This window comes from Acomys minous (genome assembly GCF_964271855.1).
Source record: "Acomys minous genome assembly, chromosome: 2".
Taxonomy (NCBI): domain Eukaryota; kingdom Metazoa; phylum Chordata; class Mammalia; order Rodentia; family Muridae; genus Acomys; species Acomys minous.
The window spans coordinates 108,091,904-108,112,566 of NC_140484.1; the positions used below are offsets into that span (position 1 = coordinate 108,091,904).

Sequence of the window (20,663 nt, forward strand, 5' to 3'; positions counted from 1 at the left end):
TAATGCCCTGTGCCTTGCCTCACTGACCTGGCCAGTTTTATGTCAACTTGCCATGAGCTAGAGTCATTTGGGGAAAAGGACTCTTAGTTGATAAAATGTCCCCAACAGACTGGCTCGTGGGCAAGGCTGCAGTGCATTTTCTTAATTAGTGATTGGCGTGGGCCAGCCCAAGTCACCTCATGTGGTATCATGCCTGGGCTGGTGGTCCTGGGTACTCTAAGGTCACAGGCTGAGCAACCCATGAGCAGCAAGTCAGTAAGAAGGACTTCTTCAATGGCTTCTTCTCTAGTTCCCATTTCCAACTTCCTGCCCTGTTTGAGTTCGTCCTGTGACTTCCCTCAGTGATGGACTATGCGATGTAGAAAAATAAACTGAAATAAACTCTTTGTTCTCCAAGTTAGTTTTTCTTATGGTGCTTTATCATACCATTAGAATGCCAAAGCCGGGCATGGTGACACATGCATTTAATCCCAGCACTCAGGAGACAGAGGCAGGCGGATCTCTGTGAGTTTGAGGCCAGCCTGGTCTACAAAGAGAGTCCAGACCAACCAAGGCTACACAGAGAAACCCTGCCATGAAAATCAAACGAACAAATAAAAATCCTGAAGTAAGACACCACCAAATGGCAAGTAAAACTTTAGCTCCAGGCTTAGGTAAAGAGAAGACAATTGCACAAAAATATCACCATTCAGTTATGAGCATGTTGTTCATTGTAAATAGTTTTAAATATAAAATAAATCTTAGTACTTTTGTAATACGGACCTAGGACTTCCTCCATGCCAAGCAAGTGTTCTGCCACTGAGTTCTTTCCCCAAATCTCCTTTTATGCTGAGTCATGACCTCTCTATATTGCCCAGATTGGCAATGACTGACTCTGCATCCCAAGTAGGCCATGAATTTGAGATTTCCCCTGCCTCAGCTTCCTAGGTCTCTGATCTCTGGAATTATGGACCTGTGCTACCAGACCATGCCACAGTAATAGAACACTGAATAAAGTTTTTGCTCTCTTGTAAAGTAAACTAAGTACCACTGACTTCTTTTTCTTGATTCTTTCACATAATTGAAAAATACAATCAGGAATCAGCTCTTTTCCTAAAGACATACGAAAAATAAATCTTGAGTATTTTCTTTGATGCCTAATTCTGGAGATTTAACAAATCTTCAGGCATAGTCTTACACTGTGGTCCTAGTGGGCTGTTCTAGAGTCACCACTTCTTGTAAAAATCCGCTTTGATCCCTGCTAATAGACAGACCCAATGTCCCTCTATCCTCTCTACTCTGGTCCTTAGATCAAGACTCCCAGGCTTTCCCTTTTCCCACAACATGGACATCCTTCTGCCCCTCTGTCTCAGCTTTATCCTCTGCTTTGGAGGACCTTCCCTGCTCATCCACCAGTCATCATAGGCACATTCCTCCTCCCCAAACCAATTCAAAGCCCTGCTCCCTAATGGCTTCTCAAACTTCAATCCGTCTCTCATGACATCTTGGTTTTTTTTGCTGTGGTGTTCGGGATTTTTAGGTTTTTGTGCCTACTGCACAGATATCTCCCAAGAATTCCTGATCTTCTGCACCTATGTCTCTCTTGGTAGCCTTGACTGTACATATCACAATTGAACCAACATAGCCTTAGCCTTGCTTATGGCATGATGCTTGAGGGATGCTCACTACCGCTGTCTAAGAAACTCTAAGGAGCTCAGACTCCAACATGAGGCTGTCTACATTAAAAGCTTACTTACCAAGCAGCTCCAGTACAGGGTCATTTCTGAGCCTCTGTTTCCTCATTTATAAATTCCCCAAAATAAATCTGTAAGACTAAGTCATTAGAAACTTAATGATGTAGCATATTAACCACACTGAATCTGTCAGGTATGCAACCCTCAAGAGATAAAAAGAAAAATCATAGATCTAAATCGATCTTTAAACAAACTCTCCCAAGCACAGTTCAGTATTATTTGATAATAGAACAATAAATTAAATAATTATTGGATTATAATTTTCAGCTATAATGAGAGTCGTGACATTTAAAAATCACATTTATAATCTACATTCTATTAGAAAATAAATTAATTTGAAAAGGTCAATTTGCTGCATCTGGACCACCTGATGTCAAGAAGACACAGATCTACTCTAGGATTCGGTCATTTCCCCAATCTATCAGTCAAGGAATTAATTATAAATTAATCTGAATCAAATCAGTTGCATGGAAGAGCAGCAGCAGAGCCTGCCACTGAGTGCCATGCCAGGGTCCCCAAGACAACTAAGAGGATTAAAGCCTTGGCCAGGCTGGAATGCAATGCGATGCTAAACTGGGGCTTTCTTTGGGTTGTACCAAATGCTACTTGAACTTCAGGCAAGTAAAGAATGTGTCCTGAAAGTTTCATGTCCACTTGATACAAACTAGAGTCGTTTGGGAAGAGGAACCTTAGTGGAGAAAATGCCCAAGCAGAATCTTGATTGACGACTGATATGGGAGGGGCCAGCTCACTGTAGCAATGCCATCCCAGGGTTGGTCATCCTGAATGCTATAAGAAAGCAGCCTGAGTAAGCTATGAGGAACAAGCCAATGAGCAGCACTCCTCTAGTGCCCTCTGCTCCAGTTATTGCCTTTAGGTTCCTGCCTTGAGTTTCTGTCCCCATTTTCCTTTACAACAAACTGAAATGTAAACCTGTAAGCTGAAATAAACATATGCCTCCCCAACCCCACCCTTCGTCAAGTTGCTTTTGGTCATGGTGTTTTATCACTGCAATAGAAACCCTAAGGAATACATGATCTAAACCTGTGGTTTCCCCATACTTCACTGAGGGAAACTTCAAATCCTTCACAGCCTTTGGCTCTTGGCTTTCAGGGCCCTGCAAGGCTTGCCTCTGTCCAGCCCTACCCCTGGGTCCTTTCCTATCCTACAGGCCTCTGTCCAGCCCTACCCCTGGGTCCTTTCCTGTCCTACAGGCCTGTGTGCTCTATCCCCAGCATTCCAACTACCCTGGCTTCCCAGCCAGCTCTGGATGTTTGACAGGCTAAGTCCATCCTCTGAGCCTTTGAACATAGATTACATCCAGCCTGAAAAGCTCCCCAATACTCACATGGAACTGCTCCTTTATCTCCTCCAGTTCCTACTGCAATGCTCCCTTTCCTGTGCACCACCACCATGTAGCCCTTGAGACCTGCTCTCTGCTTCCTGTCATTTTGGTATGCCCATGGTGGGTTTGTGTTATGTAGAACTGTATTATTGATTTTATTTTAGTTTTCTTTTTGTATCCTTGTCTCCTAGAAAGTAGGATATGAGCTACAAGGGGAAGAGGGGTTTTCCTGTGGTCAGAATTAAAGCACTGTTAGCTAAAATTGCCAGCCATGCAAGTCAAACTTCATTAACCTTTGTCAAACAAGTACATGAACAATAGACCCTGGGCAGCTTGTGCCCATCATGCAAAACTCAACTGTGGAGTCTGACTTATGTTTAAAGAAGGACTTAAGTAAGGCATGGCTTTTTACTAGTTTTCTAGTGGGAGGGTGCATATTTTGAAAAAGAATCCATTAATTTAGTTCAATTTTTGTCTCCCTGAAGGAGTGAGTCCACCACTCTTCAGTGTCTAGGGACATCTGTTTTTTTTTTTTTACAACAGTAGAGAGAAGTAAGTGCTTCTGCCACCCAGAGAAGCCAGGAATCTGCTGAGTACCCCCAAACTGCCCAGGGCAGCTCCATCTAACACACAAGTATCCTTCTCCAAATGCCAACAGCCTTAGGACTGGGTCGCCATGATACAGCTGGATGCCCTGCCTTAGATCTGCTGAGGAGACATGGAAGGAGAGACAAAGACATGGAGGGATTGATGGACTGAAGGAAGTAAGCAAAGCCACTGGCTGCTGTTATGGAAAACAAAACAAATGTACAAAACCTTTTATGGACAAAGGAAAAAGATCAAGGCTTTTCCCAACTATCCAAGTCTATTCACATATCAAGGAATAAAATATATTGCAGGTTTATCTATTATAAAAGGCAAAGGGGATAGAGGGAGGAAGAGATAGGGAGAGAGAAGAGAAAGAGAAAAGAGAGGATAAAGAGTGTGTGCACAAACACTGTAAAGGAAGGTTTGGCTCTGTATCATCTCTCTTTAGACGTCTTTCAAAGTATGCCCCATATTCCTGCTACATGTATTCTTGCAGGAATATCTGACAAAGTTGTAATAAAAAGGGGGAATTCCCAAATTGCCATCTCCTCTCTGCGAGCACTGCCGCCTGCCATGGAGGGGGCTCAGAGCATTTGGCAGGGGCCGGCCGCCGCAGCCAGCAGCTGCTGCATGCGTGTTCCTGGAGGAGCATCAGGGGTATGAGAACTTGGGGAGAAATTAACCAAGCGATCAAAAGCAGACAAAAAGATATTAGGAGGCACAGCATTCCCCCTCCCTGTAAACATTATATACACACCATGAAGCTTGTGGGTAGATCGCAGAGTGCACAACCCACAAAAAATGTACAGATAGCTTGGGGGGAAAAATCTAAGTGTGAGGGAAGAAATGAACTCTCAGATTTTGGTGAAGCCATAGTGACTGTACAGTCAATTATATATTTGGCTGGATGCAAAATTGTAATAATTGCCTTGAACCAGTTTGTTTGATGCAATCAAAAGGAAAAAGTATATATTAAATAATAAATGATTAAAAGGGCAATTCACTGGCCACAGTTTGCCTTCCAGTCTCGTAAAGGCATTCTGGGATGTTTCCTCTACTGCCTTTTGTAAGTATTTTGTTCGTTCTAATTTTCTTCTTGTTGACCCTAATGAAATTATTGGAACTCCTGATTTTCCAAATGAGATCTTTAGTTTCTTCCACAAAATATTTTAAGCCCGAAGGAAAACATAACAGACAAAACTTTGGGGTAAATAGTCTGTAGGAGAAGTGAGAACAAATGCACAGTAACCAATAATTAATCCTTAACATTGTGAGCAGGGAGGGAGTAAAAATAAAATCTACGTGTTCCTCCTGAATCTGTGGAAAATCTGACCACAGAGCTGGGTTACTTGACATCAGACAGAACATGCCAACCTGTAACAGAATGAGGTCAGAGAGTGTATTGAAAGAGTTGCCAAAATGTCTGGTTGAATACATAAATATTAGACTGACACAGAAAAGGCTACGTGAGCCTCCTTAAACCTAAAATATGAAGATAAAGAAAAAAATAGTACTTTCTATAGTAGCTTCAAGAGTGATGAAGATAGAGTGACTCTGGAAGATAGAAACTCCGCCGTACAAATTGTTGATTAATGAAGAAGACTTACAGACAGCAAGGGGATCGCAACCTTTCCAAGAAAGTCCGGGGCCTTATCGCCATCCTCATCAAACACTGTCACTTCCAAAACATCATGGATATCTTTAATAGGGCTGAAAGAGGAAATATCAGGTATCATACACAAAAACACGTGAGTGACGTCTGCTCCATGAAGAGCTGAAAACACTTGCACTAATTAAGTCTGTGTGTCCTCAGAGTATAAAACTACCATTTAATTAAACTCCAAAAATTAAATCAAACTGACTGTATTCCCAAACCTTCCATCATGCAAGATTCAGACGTGCACATGATGAAAAAAGTCAACTTTCTTACTGTGGCATTCTCCACATATGTGTGCACTCAAGGGTGATACTGTAAAAGAGGGAAGAAAAAGAAAGAAAGAAAGAAAGAAAGAAAGAAAGAAAGAAAGAAAGAAAGAAAGAGAAAGAAAGAAAGAAAGAAAGAAAGAAATCAGAGGAGAAAGGAAAAGGATTTCAAAGTTGCTCTGAAATGGGAAAGCAAAAAAAAAAAAAAAAAGTTTTTAAATCACTTTTGAAATTAATGAAGAAAAAAAATGTGATGGGTTGGAGGGATGGCTCTGAGGTTAAAAGCCTTACTGATCTTGCAGAGGACGCAGGTTCAGTTCCCAGCACCCACCCAGTATCTCACGACTGCTTGTAACTCCAGTTCCAGGGATTTCAAACTCTTTTCTGTCCTCTGTGGTCTTCTGAATGCACATGTGGTGCCCATAAGCCCATACATGTATATACAAAAATAAGCAAATAAATATCTTTTAAAATATTTTCTCAAAAAAAGAGAATGTGGTAAAATTCATTATTTATTGAAGTATGCAGAAAGGCCTTTGTAATGAAACATTACATATGGAAACCCCATGCAGAGTTTCAGAAACATGTTTTTTTCTATTGAACAGAATCTAGCCGCTGTGGACAATAAAAACTAGAGCCATGGCTACTGTCAAATGCCCTTGTATCTGGCATTTGGCTAAGTGCCTCCAGGTTAACCACTTCCCCTAGATCTTTGAGGGACTTTCTATGAACCAACAATTACACTGGAGGCAAATTTGACTCTTTACATTCACAAGCACAAACAAACAGTCAGTGGTGTGTGTGTGTGTGTGTGTGTGTGTGTGTGTGTGTGTATGTATGTGTGTATGTGTATGTGTGTGTGTGTCAGGAGCAATATCAACTCACTAAATCCAATGGGAGCATTCTCTAACAGTCATACACCTTGAAATCTAAGGAAAACTAGGAAACTAGTACATCCAGCTTCCTAAATACCCAAGTTTGATGAAACACACAGGACAGTCCAAAGGAGCCAGCCACCCTGATAGAAAGGAATATAAGGAGCCTTTGGGAGTCTTTAAGGATTCCCAGATAATCTGTATTTTCCAAAAGATTCTGACAGGATACAAACCTTCATGTATTTAAGATAGTATCACAGCATCGAAGTGCTTAGAATTTAAGACAGGACTCCATTTGTAACTTTTCTTAACCCAGAAATAGATTAGTCTGGACATCTAGTAGCTTCCATCTATCCACAGATTAATTTACTCACTAAAAAAATCTACTTTATAAATGTCTCCTAGCAGTCCCTTACAGTTCCAAATGGTCTCTTCTATTATTAAGCCATACTATAAAATGAAAGGATAAAAGGGTTTTGGAAGGAAAAAAGACAATAAAATGCACTCTTTGCACATAAAACTGAGTGGAAAGTTCCCCCTCAAGAGCCCCCCAGCCTGCTCGATACACATCAGAGATAATTGCTCTCTAAGTTAACGCTGCTCCTTGGATCCCAGGGCATGACACACTTACAATGTAAAAACTTTGTTCCACTCGGGATTGAGGTTTTTGTAAATGGTGTGCGTCTGAAGTCGGTCATTGCCCAACTCCAACAGGCAGAAAGGATCGCTTTTCCCTGGAAAGAGAACACAGACAACCATCAAAGACAAATGCATCTCAAAGGGGACACAGCAAATTGAGCAAAAGCTGTGTGCTTTCACAATGAAACCACGGAAAGGGAGAGAAGCATGGACGGGGTGGGGACACTGCACTGCTTTCCCAGCAGGCCTTCTGGATACACATTTGAGAATTCAGGAAGTTAGAAAAGCGCAGGAGTATTCAGTCTTTAACGTATCAAGGGATACACACTGATGATGAACCTGATTTGTCATGCTGAAAGCCAATGACCACAACTCTTATAGAAGGTGGCACCTTGTTTGTCTTTAAATGAACTCAGTAGCAAAAAAGAAAAAAAAAATCCAGTAAATACAGGTGAACGACCTTAAAAGGCATATGAAGCACCAATAATGTGAAGACTTATTCAACATTACTCATCTTCAGGAAAATGCTAATTAAAGCTACAATGACATAGCATCTCGCCCCAGCTAGAATGCCTATAATCAAACAGGCAACAACAGGGATGGAGATGTATTCAGTGGGAAAGCACGTAGCACACACAAGGCCTCATGTTTGATTCCCAGTACTTCAAGAAAACAGAAACAAAAACAGAAATAGCAAACACCAGGAAGAGCTGAGGGAAAGGAAGTCTTGGTAAGAGCAGTGGGACGATCAGTTAGTACAGCCAACGTGGAAAAGCAGGATTCTTGTAACAGCAACATACAGATAGATCATTTGACAGCAATCCAACTTCATGAATACATCCAAGGGAAATGGTTTCAGTCTCTGAAGTATTGTGTCCATTGCAGCATTCCTCACAACAGCCAAAGGTGCAGACAACATGGGTATCTATTAGCTGACAAGCATAGGAAGCAAATGGAGTTCATATAGACAATGGAATAATATACAGCCACCAAGAAGACTACACCGTGAAGATGATTTACATAAATCATGTCATTTACAGTAACGCAGAGGAGCCTGTAGGGTAATAGGTTATATAATTCACAGAAAAATAACTACTACAAGGTCTCATTCACATACAGCATAGGTAGAATCAAGAAGTAGAGTTGGGGCTGGTGAGCTGGCTCATCCATCAGGATCATTGGCAACTCTTGCAAAGGACTCTGGATTAATTCCCAGTACCTGTAAGGCAGCTTACAACCAATTCCAGTTCCGAGATATCTGATACCATCTTTGGGCCTGTACAGGCACCAGGCAAGCAGATAGCACAAAGTCATATTTACAGGAAAACACCCATATATGTAAAAAAATAAATAAATAAAAACAAATCCCCTCAAAGCAGGAGGCAGCATAGTGAAAGAGGGGTTATAAGATGCTAGAGAAGGAAAAGGAAGGGTGGATTCAGAGAGATTTGTGCATAAGTACAAGGTTATAGTTGGACAGGAGAGATGAATGTTGGTGTTCTCTTGTATAGTCTGGTACTAGAGCTAATAATACTATATCAAGTATTTTAATAGAAACCAGGCATGGTGGTGCACGCCTTTAGTCCCAGCACTTGCGAGGCAGAGGCAGGTGGATCTCTGTGAGTTGGAGGCCAGCCTGGTCTACAAAGTGAGTCCAGGACAGCCAAGGCTACATAGAGAAACTCTTTCTCAAAAGATCAAAAACGAACAAACAAACAAAAAATACATATACATGCATATACATGAATACATATATATGTATATACATACAGAATCTTTTAATAAAGCTAGAGAAAAGGATTTTGGATCTTCTTATCCAAAAAATACTGATGTATGATGTGAGAGACATAGAACATATATGCTGATTTATTCAGGACATCATGGACAAACATACCAAAACGCCACATTCTATGACACTTTGATCACATGCCAATTAAAAGCAATTTATTTAAAGCTTAACACTGATACCTCCCTAAACACTCCTCAAGTCAACATAGATAATTACTCTCCTATAACTGGAAACTAATGAAAACGCTGACTTTCTTTTTCAATTAAAAAAAATTTATTTATTCACTTTACAACCTGACTGTAGCCCCCTCCCTCCTCTCTGCCAAGTCCCTCTCTTCCTCCTATTTCCCCTCCTCTGCCAACTCACCCCAGAACATCAAGTCACCTAGCCCAACCTGCAAACACTGACTTTCAGTAGGCTGCTAAGGTATATGAAAATGCTCTTAGGAACTATACCACTGTCCTAAGTGAATGAGTAGGCACGACCTACATTTTCAGTATGAGTCTGCATATGCTAATGTTTGTGATGCTATGAAACACACAAAGTATAATTTAGTAAGTAAGGTCACAGCTTATCTTTAACTTTACATTTTCAACCCACGGGGCTGGAAGGGATGGATATCTTGAGATCAGTTCTCCAGGATCCACACAAACATGGGCAAAATCGGTAGCAGAGGCAAGAGAATCCTAGGAAGGTTCTGGGTTAGACACACACACACACACACACACACACACAAACACACACACACACACAATTACCCCACTCCTTATATCTCACCTTCTACTGAGCTTAGAAGGAAGGCCTAAGATTTAATCTGTAAGGGGAAAAAATAGCTACATGATGACCATGTGACATCAATGAGGCATGCATGATAGGGGCCTTAAAAACAGCTGTTCCTTAACAGGTAGCCAGGGCCTACCATAGGAGCATGCTCAGGCCTCCTGACCCCTTGGCCAACCCTTCAAGTTGCTGAGCTTATATCCAATTCTCTTAGTAATTAACCAGGAGTGCTAAGGCCCTGGACACCCCTACAGAGTTTAACTTGTCCTAGAGCCCCACACATGAATAAGATATAAAAAAAATTTTTAAAGATAAAATGTAAAACATGAGTCAGGACTAGCATTAAACAGGAGACCTCCAGTGCCATATTGCTCTGACTCATAGCCTGGACCCTTACAAGCCTAGAAGCAGCTTTTCAAAGTTAATTCCATAATTTCAGTTGCTCTTAGACTGATGTATCCATGGACATAAATAGAAGTGTTGCAGTCCTCAGCTACGAACAATGGGAAGGACCAGTCTCCCCTCCACAGAGATGTGATCAAATAATACCAGTCCTCTGACTTCCTGAAAAGGATGGAAAACCAGACTAAAAACACTACATACACTATCAACCAAGACAACCTTGTAATAGACCACACTCCACAAGAAGAGCCTGCATTGGCCTCTGCTTGCCTAGGATTCTGGTCCCAAGAAGTCATTCTTGTCCCTAAATCCTGACTGTGGCTGCTTCTGCTATCAATTCTGGCTTTTAGGATTCCATACATGGGGGCCGGATAGATGACTCAGAGGTTAAGAGCACCGGCTGCTCTTCCAGAGGTCCTGAGTTCAATTCCCAGCAACCACACGGTGGCTCACAACCATCTATCATGTGATTTGATGCCCTCTTCTGGCTTGCAGGTGTACGTGCAGGCAGAGCACTGTATACATAATAAATAAAGATCTTAAAAAAAAAAAAAAAAGAATTCCATGCATGAAAGTGGCTTTAACCTGTTCTCTAAGCATATAACACAAGACACCCAGAACACAGAGGGCCAGGCAAAATGCCACTGATTCTGAAAGCTACCAGTAGCTTGTCTTGCTGACTTGTGATCAGGTTCCCCTGGCAAAGTCTTCTACAGAAAAAGTGGAGGAGAAATCGGCTAGGGCAGAAAGGCATGCCCCGTCCTCAGCATGGACTGCAAGGGAGACACAGGTCCTGGCTGCATGGCTCAGGTGCGGCAACACACCCCCTCCTCAACCTGAGTTGGAACAGCTACTTAACCGTTTGTCAGACTATTAGTAGGTGTCAGCACTGCTCCTCTAGAGACAGCAGCATGACATGCCGTCAGCTCTGGCTCTGGGGAAAGCACCTGACACTTTTAATGAAAGCCCCGGGGTTGGTACACAGCAGGGCAGAGACATCGCAGTCCTGCAGAGGCACAGGTGGGCTCGGGCTGTGCCCAGCTCTCTAGAGCAGGCCTGTGCCTGGCTGTCCTAGCTAATGAGGAGCAACGCTCCTCTCCAGAACTCAGGAACTTCAGTTATGTGTCTCCAAGGAGCCTACAGCACCAACTCTCTGAAGATAATTCAGTCAAAGCTCATTAAAATGCTGCATTTATTAATATTACAGTATAAACAGGCAGAGAGAAGCAGAAACAAAGACAGGACCATGCTTACAGAGTCATTTGTGGACACTTTGTGTGGATTAGTTTCTTTCTCCTATAAGGTTTCAGAGAGGCAGGTTCTCCAAGATTTAAATGATGAATATTTTTATTGAGAACAGTGCTCTCTCATAAAAATGCACTATCCAGATGTTTCTAAATGATAATAAGAGAACAGTGGCTGGCCAAGTGAAATCCTTTAGCCCATTTCATTACACCCTGCTTTGCTGCTGAGCTTCTCAATGACCCCTAGCCTGAGGAGATGCACACCAAGCAGCAGTCATGACGTTAGTGGCTTGGGTTCTTGATGAGGGGTGTCACTCAATAGCTCTTATTTTGGGGTACCAACTTAAAATCAATTTATATCCCTCAAACAGCTAAATAAGAATTTTGCATTTTGACAGCTTATCTTTACTTGGATGCTACCGATGTCAAATGTTGGTATTTTGGAAATAATATCAGTCATTTGATAGCTATTTCCTGAGGTCTACTCCATTGCTAGCACTGGCCAAGATAGGGATACACAAAGCTTACAGAGAGTCTTGACCTGCAACGGCTCTCCTCAGAGGATGGGACTTTGTAACAGAAATGTAACAGATCCTTCCTGAGGAGTTGTGGACGAGTTCATCAGGAAGGTGTTTATGTACACACATGTACAGTTGGCTTACCCTGTGTGATGGGTGTAACAAGCATTAATCATCTGATATGTAATTATGCTCATGATAGCTTCACCTGTTTGAATAGAGACATCTCTGTCACCATTTACACCCCCCCCACCCGTATCAGGTGTTAATAAGACAGAGGTTAGTTATTTGATGCATATGGGAGAATGCATACACATCGTTTTATGAAGTATACACATTTTATACAAGGGGGTTCATCACCCTTACTTAGATCCTGGGGTTGGAGAAGGAACCCTGAAATTAATGAGAATTTACTGTCTACATGTGTAAAGGAACAACTGTGAACATGAGGAGACTGCAAGGTCATGCTCGAATGTCGGGACTGGTGTGCTCTTCATGGGGTTTATTTAACCCATCCAGCAGCACGAGCATCCACATATGAGTGGCTCCAAACAAGGGACTCTGGAGATGGATAATTGCTGAGGCAAGGTCTAAGGGAGAGCTGGGGAGGATGGGCAGGGGCGACAGCCATTTAACGTGTCTGGAAACTCTGGCTTCATGATTCCTTCACATTGGTTTGTAAACCTGATGACCAAATACTGAAAACAAAATTTAACCATCATTTCTGAAATTTGCCAGTGTCCAATAATTGCCCCCCTGTAATTCGTTCTGATTTCCCTTCTACTCATCAACTCTCAAGCAAGGAGGGGGGGGTCTCTCTGTCCCACCACTCACCCCAGTGGGCTATCCATTCCGCCTGGCTCCCAGAGGCACATGGTTCCTTCGTGTTCTCTACTTTGTATGGGGAACAACTGTGCTTGCAATGTCCTGGCAGCTCTCCCTCATCCTGTGTCTAATTCAAATGCAAACTCTTTACGGGACTCCTCCTCCGATCTCCAGGGAGGCCCCCAAACTCCTACAGCAATTGGTTTAGGTTTCATAATGCCTCCTGTATAGTAGTACATCTGCTCATTTAGTGGACAGATATTTATGACACCCACAGTTTGCAATCGCCACCACTAGCACCTCAGAGGAAAACATTCATTTCCAGCCCTTCTGGGGTTTTTCACATATACCCTGCCTTTCCAAGTGGGTCACAAACTCCTCTAGGAAAAAGTGTAACTTCCTGAGCACTGTGTGGACAAAGGCCTCTTTTTGCTTGGCTGTAACAATGATCTAGAACAAGTCAGGGCCACATTCGGACAGCAAAGGCAAGGGGACTTCATTTTTCTGGAAAGTCATTAAGCTAAGTTTCTGGAAGTTTAGTATCCCAATATACACATAGAACACCAATGACTATAATGGAAGTTATTTTTCCTCTTAATTTTTCTTCCGCACTATCCAAGCTCCGAAACATGCCAGCATCCTCTGAACCTGCCCTACATTTCACAGCCTCGCCCCTCTACAGAAGCCTTCCTCCTCACAGCTGCCAGGATACAACCTTGTAAGCTTATATCAGGTTGTACCACTCCTTTCGCCTTAATTTTCCACATTTCTTTGTCTGATTCCAAGTGATCCCACTCTCACCTCAGACACTAGCCTCATCCCTGAAAAGTTCCCCTAAGGGATCTATTTTCTAGTCTCACTTGATCTGCAGCCTTGAGTGGGCTGCACATGCATCCTCTCCATCACCCTCCCCCCCAGCCTTGACTGGGCTGCGCATGCTGGCTGGGAGCTGGGAAATGCTCCTTGGCCCTTGTTTCTAACTTGGCAGCTCCTTCTCAGCTCTCCATGTCTGTCATTTTATACATGGCCTTCTATAGGACACTTGTCAGATGCTCCTCAGTGCATCTCAGCACTGACCGCAGCAGCAAAATGATAATCCAGCTGCTGGTGCTGAGGGTGGGGAGCAGTTCCTTCCCCCTCTCTCCCATGAGGATATCACAGGGCTCACAGAGAAATACGTACTGAACTAAGTTAGGATGGACTATGAGCCCTGCCTCTACAACCTGAGTGACTTACGCTAACTCACTGGATGCCACACACCAGCAGGATTCAGTGGCACTTGTGGCACCATTAAGTTACGATTGGCAAAGCTTCTATATCCTCCCAAACTTTACTCAACTGGTGTCCACGTTCTTTGGCAGACAGTTAAAAGACACAGGCTGCCAAAGGCAGATTTATATAGTTTTTAATGTGTTTTTCAAAAGTCCTCGATTTGGGCTCAGCTGTCCAGGAGGATCTCATGAAAATTAAAAGCATTCAATCACTACCACGAAGCTTCTAGAAATTCCAATTATAGTCATCCCCCTGAAAATAGGACATCTTTAAGAGGAAAAGTATTGCTATGGATACAGCTCCCAGAGACAGACAATGAAAATAAACCATAAAATGGACATGTGGGTTAAAATTCCCAGTGAACAATAACTACAGGCCTTCTCTTCTGATACAGTGAATTTGAAGGAGAAAAAAAAAACTAAACACAACAAAATAAAAACTGCACTGTTCCAATTTACAAAATGCTTCAAAAGTCAGTATTGCAAGCATATGACTGGATGATTTCTATTCTGTTTTGTGAGGTTTCAATGTGGTGTTCTAGTCAATGGTTTTGTGGAAAAGACTTTTATATATGTAAATATTTGATGAGACCACAAATAGTTTTGTACAGATAAAATTATTATCCAGATTATCAAATGTAAAATGCAGGTGTCAGCCAGCTTAGCACAAGAATTTCCTTACTGTGGAACTTTTTTTCACTTTCAGCAAATAATACATGGAAATAACAAGAATAAAGCATTCCAGAGTGAGAACTGCAGATTTCTAAAAGTGATTAAAAAGCTAAAAGTGGTTTGCATGCTTAATAATTCCAGGCTGTAAAATTAAAGGAAGTTATAGACAATACGTTAAGAAGACAGTGTTTGATGTTTTCCATAAGTCAGCCTCACACTAATAAAATAAATGTAATGAAGATTGGGAAAAATAATTTACTGAATATAAAATATAGACCAGGCATGTTCATTTAGGTTTTAATTTAATCCTAGAAATACTCAAGAAGAGTCACAGTAGATCCAAGACCAGTGAGTGGGAGAACCATTTAATATCTGGCATTGTGTGTGTGTGTGTGTGTGTGTGTGTGTGTGTGTGTGTGTGTGTGTGTGTGTATCCCATTCCATAACAAAAAGGGGGTTTAAATGAGAAGCAATAGACACAGAAATCAGGGGGAAAACACATGCATTGTCATCATCATCAATAAGGACATCAGTGAACTGTGTAGGCTCACTCAGGTGCATGGTTTAGCCACGTGGGAAGGGCGTATGCATTACCTAATGAGTAGAGTGTGTTAACAAAGTAATGGGAGAAGAGCTCCACCAGTTGGATGTACCAAGAGCTCCTCCTGATGGCACAGCCAAGGAACCAGCACAGTGAGTGCCCCTCCCTGATTCAGCAAGGTTCTTCCAGACACAGATGGCACACACCACCCCCTATATCTGTAATTCTGAAGTGGAGGAGGGGGGAAAGGGCACAAAAGCAACACACACACACACACACACACACACACACACACACACACACACACACACACATACACACTACCTGTAGATCCTATGTCCCTAGACATCTGTCCACCTAGTGGAGACATTGAGTGGTAAAAGCTTAAATGTCACCACACAGCTATCATGCTGACTTTGCACAAGTTGAGGAAAACTTAAAAAACAACAACAACAACAACAACAAAAAAAACCTGCAGGGAAGGCAAACTACACTCCCTGAAAAGCAGAAGTGGCATGCAATCCAACACACTTCTGTATCCTGGGTCTGCATCAGGCCATGACACTGGACCTAACTTATTCGTCTAACAAGGTTATCTCATAGTGAAAACAGGCATTTCTTGCTCAAAGCCGTGCTGCCCTTGACATTCCTCTGACAGATGCACTTGGAGATTATTTAATTTGGCAGATATATTTGGGAACCTTTTGTGGCCCGTGGCAAGTTTTTCTTATGACAAAATATGTTCAAAACTCTCAACAATGAAGTAACATTCTATGTGAGATTGTTGAAGGGCAAGTAGATGCCAAGACTGGATGAAGATAGTAATTCCAGATCCTGGTCATCCAGTGCCTCCCATGCGTGCCCAGCTTCTCCACACATACAGGTTAGCAAAATGATAGGACTGAATTGCAGAAAGTGAGCAAGCGCAGCACAGGGACAACCACTCTGCATCGTCCAACTATGCCGCATCACTCTGTTCTTGCCTAGGTACAGAACGATCATTCTTGCAAAGAAAACCCTCACGATCTTCTACTACTATTTTAGAATAGAGTGGATGGTCCAACCAAGTGCCACTCACAGAGTTGATACATCAGGAATAAGGCATGGGGAGATTTTTTTTTAAATCTCATCTAAAGAATATTTTAAAAAGAAAATTATGAAATCTAGGAAGGGAATACTTAACTGACAGGAAGGCAGACGTGTATGAGAGGGGAGTCAGGGGTAGATGTCGAACCTCGGCCTGGGGTGGTTATGCAAAGGGTAACCGTGGTGGTTGCTACACTGACTGTGAAACTGACTCCTCCATTTGAACCACCCCACAATCGGACTGAGACTCTCCTGAACAGTTAGACCATCGTGGGCTGAGCATACAAGACTCCTCCCTTCTCATCATCACTGATGTCTCTCAAATGGAAGAGAAGGGCTCTGAATGGACGAGTCTGGCTGGGAAAGTCTTCGGTTCCCAAATGCCTTTCTACTAACACACCGCACACCTTATAATCTTTGGATAGTCTATGAGACAGTTTGCATTATTCTTTAACTTTACCCATGCATTTATATGTCGCCCCAGACAGGTAAGAACATACAGCGTTAATCTTTGCTGAGGGTTCTACTGTGGCTAGGGAACTGGGTTCTCTTGCTATTATCTCAGCTTTGTTTGTTTAGGAGGGGAGGGGCTCTCTGACACCCTTTCAAGTCATTAGACTATGAGTTTTTTTTTTCCTCTAAATAGTTGAGTTTTACGTTGAGTAAACTATGCTTGTCTTATCAAGCATTACACACGGCTTTGTTCACCTTGAGTCGATCATTTGTTTCATGAATCAAGGCTGGTTACTATGGAAGTAATGACACCAGACTGTGTAAGTCATTACACCAGGCTCATAGAATTTGTGAAAACAAACTTACAAGCATATATGACAGGCTCCTCATTAGAATAAATACTTATGAGGTATAGGGCTAATGTTAGCATGAACCTCGGGGCATTAAAAACAGCTTTCACCAATTTTTAAAGAGACGGATGGGTTCTTCGACAGGCTGCCTCACTGCTTTTCATCCACACTCTCCCTGTGTAACCCAGGCTGGCTTCAGAGTTGTCCTCTGTTCTCGTCTTCTTATTCTTCTAAGGGTGGACATGTTTACGTGTGTTCAATCACGCCTGGCTTCCAGATAATGTACACATTTGCGTCTTTTCTCTCTGATACAGGCTCTCCTGTGATCCCTGCTGGCCCTGAGCTGTCTGCCTAGTGCAGAGCTATAGGCAGCTCCCTACTCCATGCCCTCACCTGCCCAGTGCTGGGATTACTGCCTTGCACCTCCACAGCTGGTTTATGCACTGCCTGAGATGGAGCCCAGAGCTTCATGCAAATTAGCCCAGCACAGGACCTGAGCTCCTCCTCCGTCCCCAACTGCCTTCGCTTCTACACAAAGAAATGGCAGCGATTCCATAAAAGAAATGGAATAGGATAAAAAAAAGCAAGATACCTGGAAATTTAAATGTATTCATAATGAATAACATTAACCACTCTCCATGTTAGTTCACAAAAGAATGCACTAATAGGGCCGGCAAGATGGCTCAGTGGGTGAAAGAACCTGCGGCTCCAACCTGAAGGCCTGAGTTTGGTCCCCAGCATCCATAGGAGGAACGGAAAGAAATGACTCCAAAAATCATTGCACTCTGAGCACTGTGTGGCAAGCATGTGCACGTGCTTCTTCCCTCTTGTGAGCAAGTATACACACACACACACACACACACACACACACACACACACACACACACACCTTGGATAATAAATAAAATTTAAAACTCCTTCAAGAATGCAGTAATCAAAACATAAGTATATGCCACAGGCTCCACGCCTTTAGGGTATACAAGTGTCTTAATATTGACAACAGACACACACAGTTACTGATACCTATGTGACATCTAAAAGGCTAGCCACTGATTTGGCTCTCCATGTAGGAAAATGTTTTATGAAAACGCCACTCGACTGCATATATCTTATCCCACTATTCTAAAATGCTAAGAGTTTTTCATTTTAATTCCATGTAACTATATAATCATTAACAACAAATTATGAGTATTTTAATTTGATGACAGAGATTGGAGTGGCTCATATTTCTATTGTTCCTGACAGAGAGAAGGGTGACTTTTGAGTCAGAGAGCTGCCAGCAGCTTTTGTCGTGTATTCCTACTCCTTCCACAGCACAGGGGTCCCTGCTCACTGCACGCACAGCAACAGGGACCCCTGTTCTCCGCGTTCAGCACCCCTCCAGCTTCCGCCTCATCCAGAGTTCTTTATCAGGGGAGACAAACTCAAGAGTTCCAGGTCCCCATTTTCAAGTAATAAGCCATCAGTAAACAGACTGATGGGCAGACAGACAGACAGATGCGAAAAGGAAAGAAAAGTCCTTTTTCACCCTGTCTAAAATGACAATCATTCTTTAGACAACACTGCTGGAATACAGAATAAATACTCGTTATTTTTAAACACCTCATTAATTATATGAGAATAGCATTATACAGTTTGATCCTATTCACTATCCCTACTGTGCGCACATCTACCCTCTCGACCCTGACCTCCTCCCTACCTACCCAACTTGGAGTCTTTGCTTTCTCCACTTGAGTCCAGTTTGTGCTGCCCAGATGACACTGGCAATGAGGCCTACCCTGGAGTGTGGTAAGCCGACCAGGGGTCACATCATTAAAAAACACTCTGTTTCACACGTACTCTGGTGCCTCATATTTGACCATGTCCCCTGGAGGGGGAGGCCTGGTGGCACTCAGAGGAAGGATAGCAGGCTACCAAGAAGAGACTTGATACCCTATGAGCATATACAGGGGGAGGAAATCCCCCTCAGGAACAGTCATAGGGGAGGGGAATAAGGGGAAAATGGGAGGGAGGGAAGAATGGGAGGATACAAGGGATGGGATAACCATTGAGATGTAACAAGAATAAATTAATAAAAAATTAAAAATAAATAAATAATAAAAGCAAGAAAAAAAAACCCCACTCACTCTCTCTCTCTTCCAGAAACTATCACATGTCAATAGCTTGTCCGCTAGTGGCTGGTTTTGTGCAGGTAAATTTTTCATTTCTGATTAGCCACAGCAAAGCAAGATTGGCTGACTAATGCTGGGCATAAAGTATAAACAATTACGTTTTCAACTCATATTAATGAATAGTACAAGTATTCATTTGATGGTGAAGAAGATGGCTCATTAAGTGAAGAGCCACTACACATGCATGGGGACCAGAGTTTTGACTACACACGCATAGGGACCAGAGTTTTGACCTGTGAAACCATGTAAACTGTGTTAAAACAGGGACGCAATCTTAGCATAAGGGAGGTAGAGACAGGCAGTCCCTGGCATAAGCTAAGCAGAATAGCCAAATCAGTGAGCTTGGTGGTTAACAAGGAACCTTGCCTCAGTAGCTAAAGTGGACAGCAATTTAGGATGATACCCCATGTCAGCCTCAGGACTACACACACACACACACACACACACACACACACACACAAATGGGGAGGCACATGCTCATGTACCCTTGCACAGAAATGCACCCATGTACATGCAAATACACACTAGACATAAGTATGTGCGTAAAAAAGTATTATTTTGACTATTTTATCTATAAAGCTTAAAATTACTATCTTTCACTAGTTCATAAAAATACACCTTAAAGTCTATTCGCTGTGACCATTCCTCGGGTGGAGATAAATCACTTCATATAACTACATGGTAGTCCTTTCTTCTCATTCTCTGGGGCAGGATATAAACTTCTTAAAATAAAGTTCCTACTTTCCATAATTGTGGACATAGGCTGTGCTTAAAAAATTAAAATTTGTGTCAAGTTTAAGTTTCTTCAACAAAGTGGTCTCATAAGTTTTCAGCCTCTTAAAGCAGAAAGTAGAGCTGGAGAGACGGCTCCGAAGTTGAGCACTTTCCGCTCTCCCAGAAGACACTTCTGCTCCAAGCACCCACAGCAGGAAGTTCACACTGCCTGTAAACCCAGGTGATTAAACATCACGAGCCAGTTGGTGTAATGTGACAATGAGTGGGAAAGGATTGATCAGACTTCGTTATGGCCCGAAGACTGTCCATGCTGTCGAGTCCCACTACAGCATGAAGAAGGCCCACTCAGACCTCCACCTGAAAGCTCAAGTCACAAAGCACCGGAAGTGTTCCTAAGGGGCAACAGGAAGTGGAAAGCACTGCCAGGACTTTGACTCTGGGCACTCATACAGCAAGTGATCCTGTGAAAGGGTGAAAGGGCAGGGCAGCAGGAGCCATTGAAGGGACAGCAGCAACGCAGGGCCCAAACAGGCCTTTACAAGAACAAAAGCTGACTGGAAGGCTATATCAGTCCATTAGTATTCAGAATCCCAAATGAACAGCCACATGAATGCATCTGAGTAAAATTATTTGAGAAGAAATGATTTTGTGAATAGTCTACATTGTAAGAAAACAATGGCTCCCATGTGTGTGTTTTCCCTCCTATTGCTTTATTCAAAGGAA

The 20,663-nt window shown here is 42.5% G+C and overlaps 1 protein-coding gene across 4 annotated transcripts in view; it reads right to left on the reverse strand.

Moving 5' to 3' along the window:
- Window positions 1–20,663, reverse strand: part of MCTP2 (multiple C2 and transmembrane domain containing 2) — a 228,289-nt gene that overhangs the window by 97,850 nt on the left and 109,776 nt on the right. For 3 of the 4 annotated variants that reach the window (XM_084772920.1, XM_084772921.1, XM_084772923.1), the window contains 2 exons: window positions 7,096–7,198; window positions 5,274–5,376 (listed from right to left, as the gene is read on the reverse strand). In XM_084772920.1, coding sequence (XP_084629046.1) covers window positions 5,274–5,376; window positions 7,096–7,198 — 206 coding nt within the window. Of the gene's footprint in view, window positions 1–4,604; window positions 5,041–5,273; window positions 5,377–7,095; window positions 7,199–20,663 lie in introns of those variants that run through there. The other variant, XM_084772922.1, reaches the window with a different exon arrangement.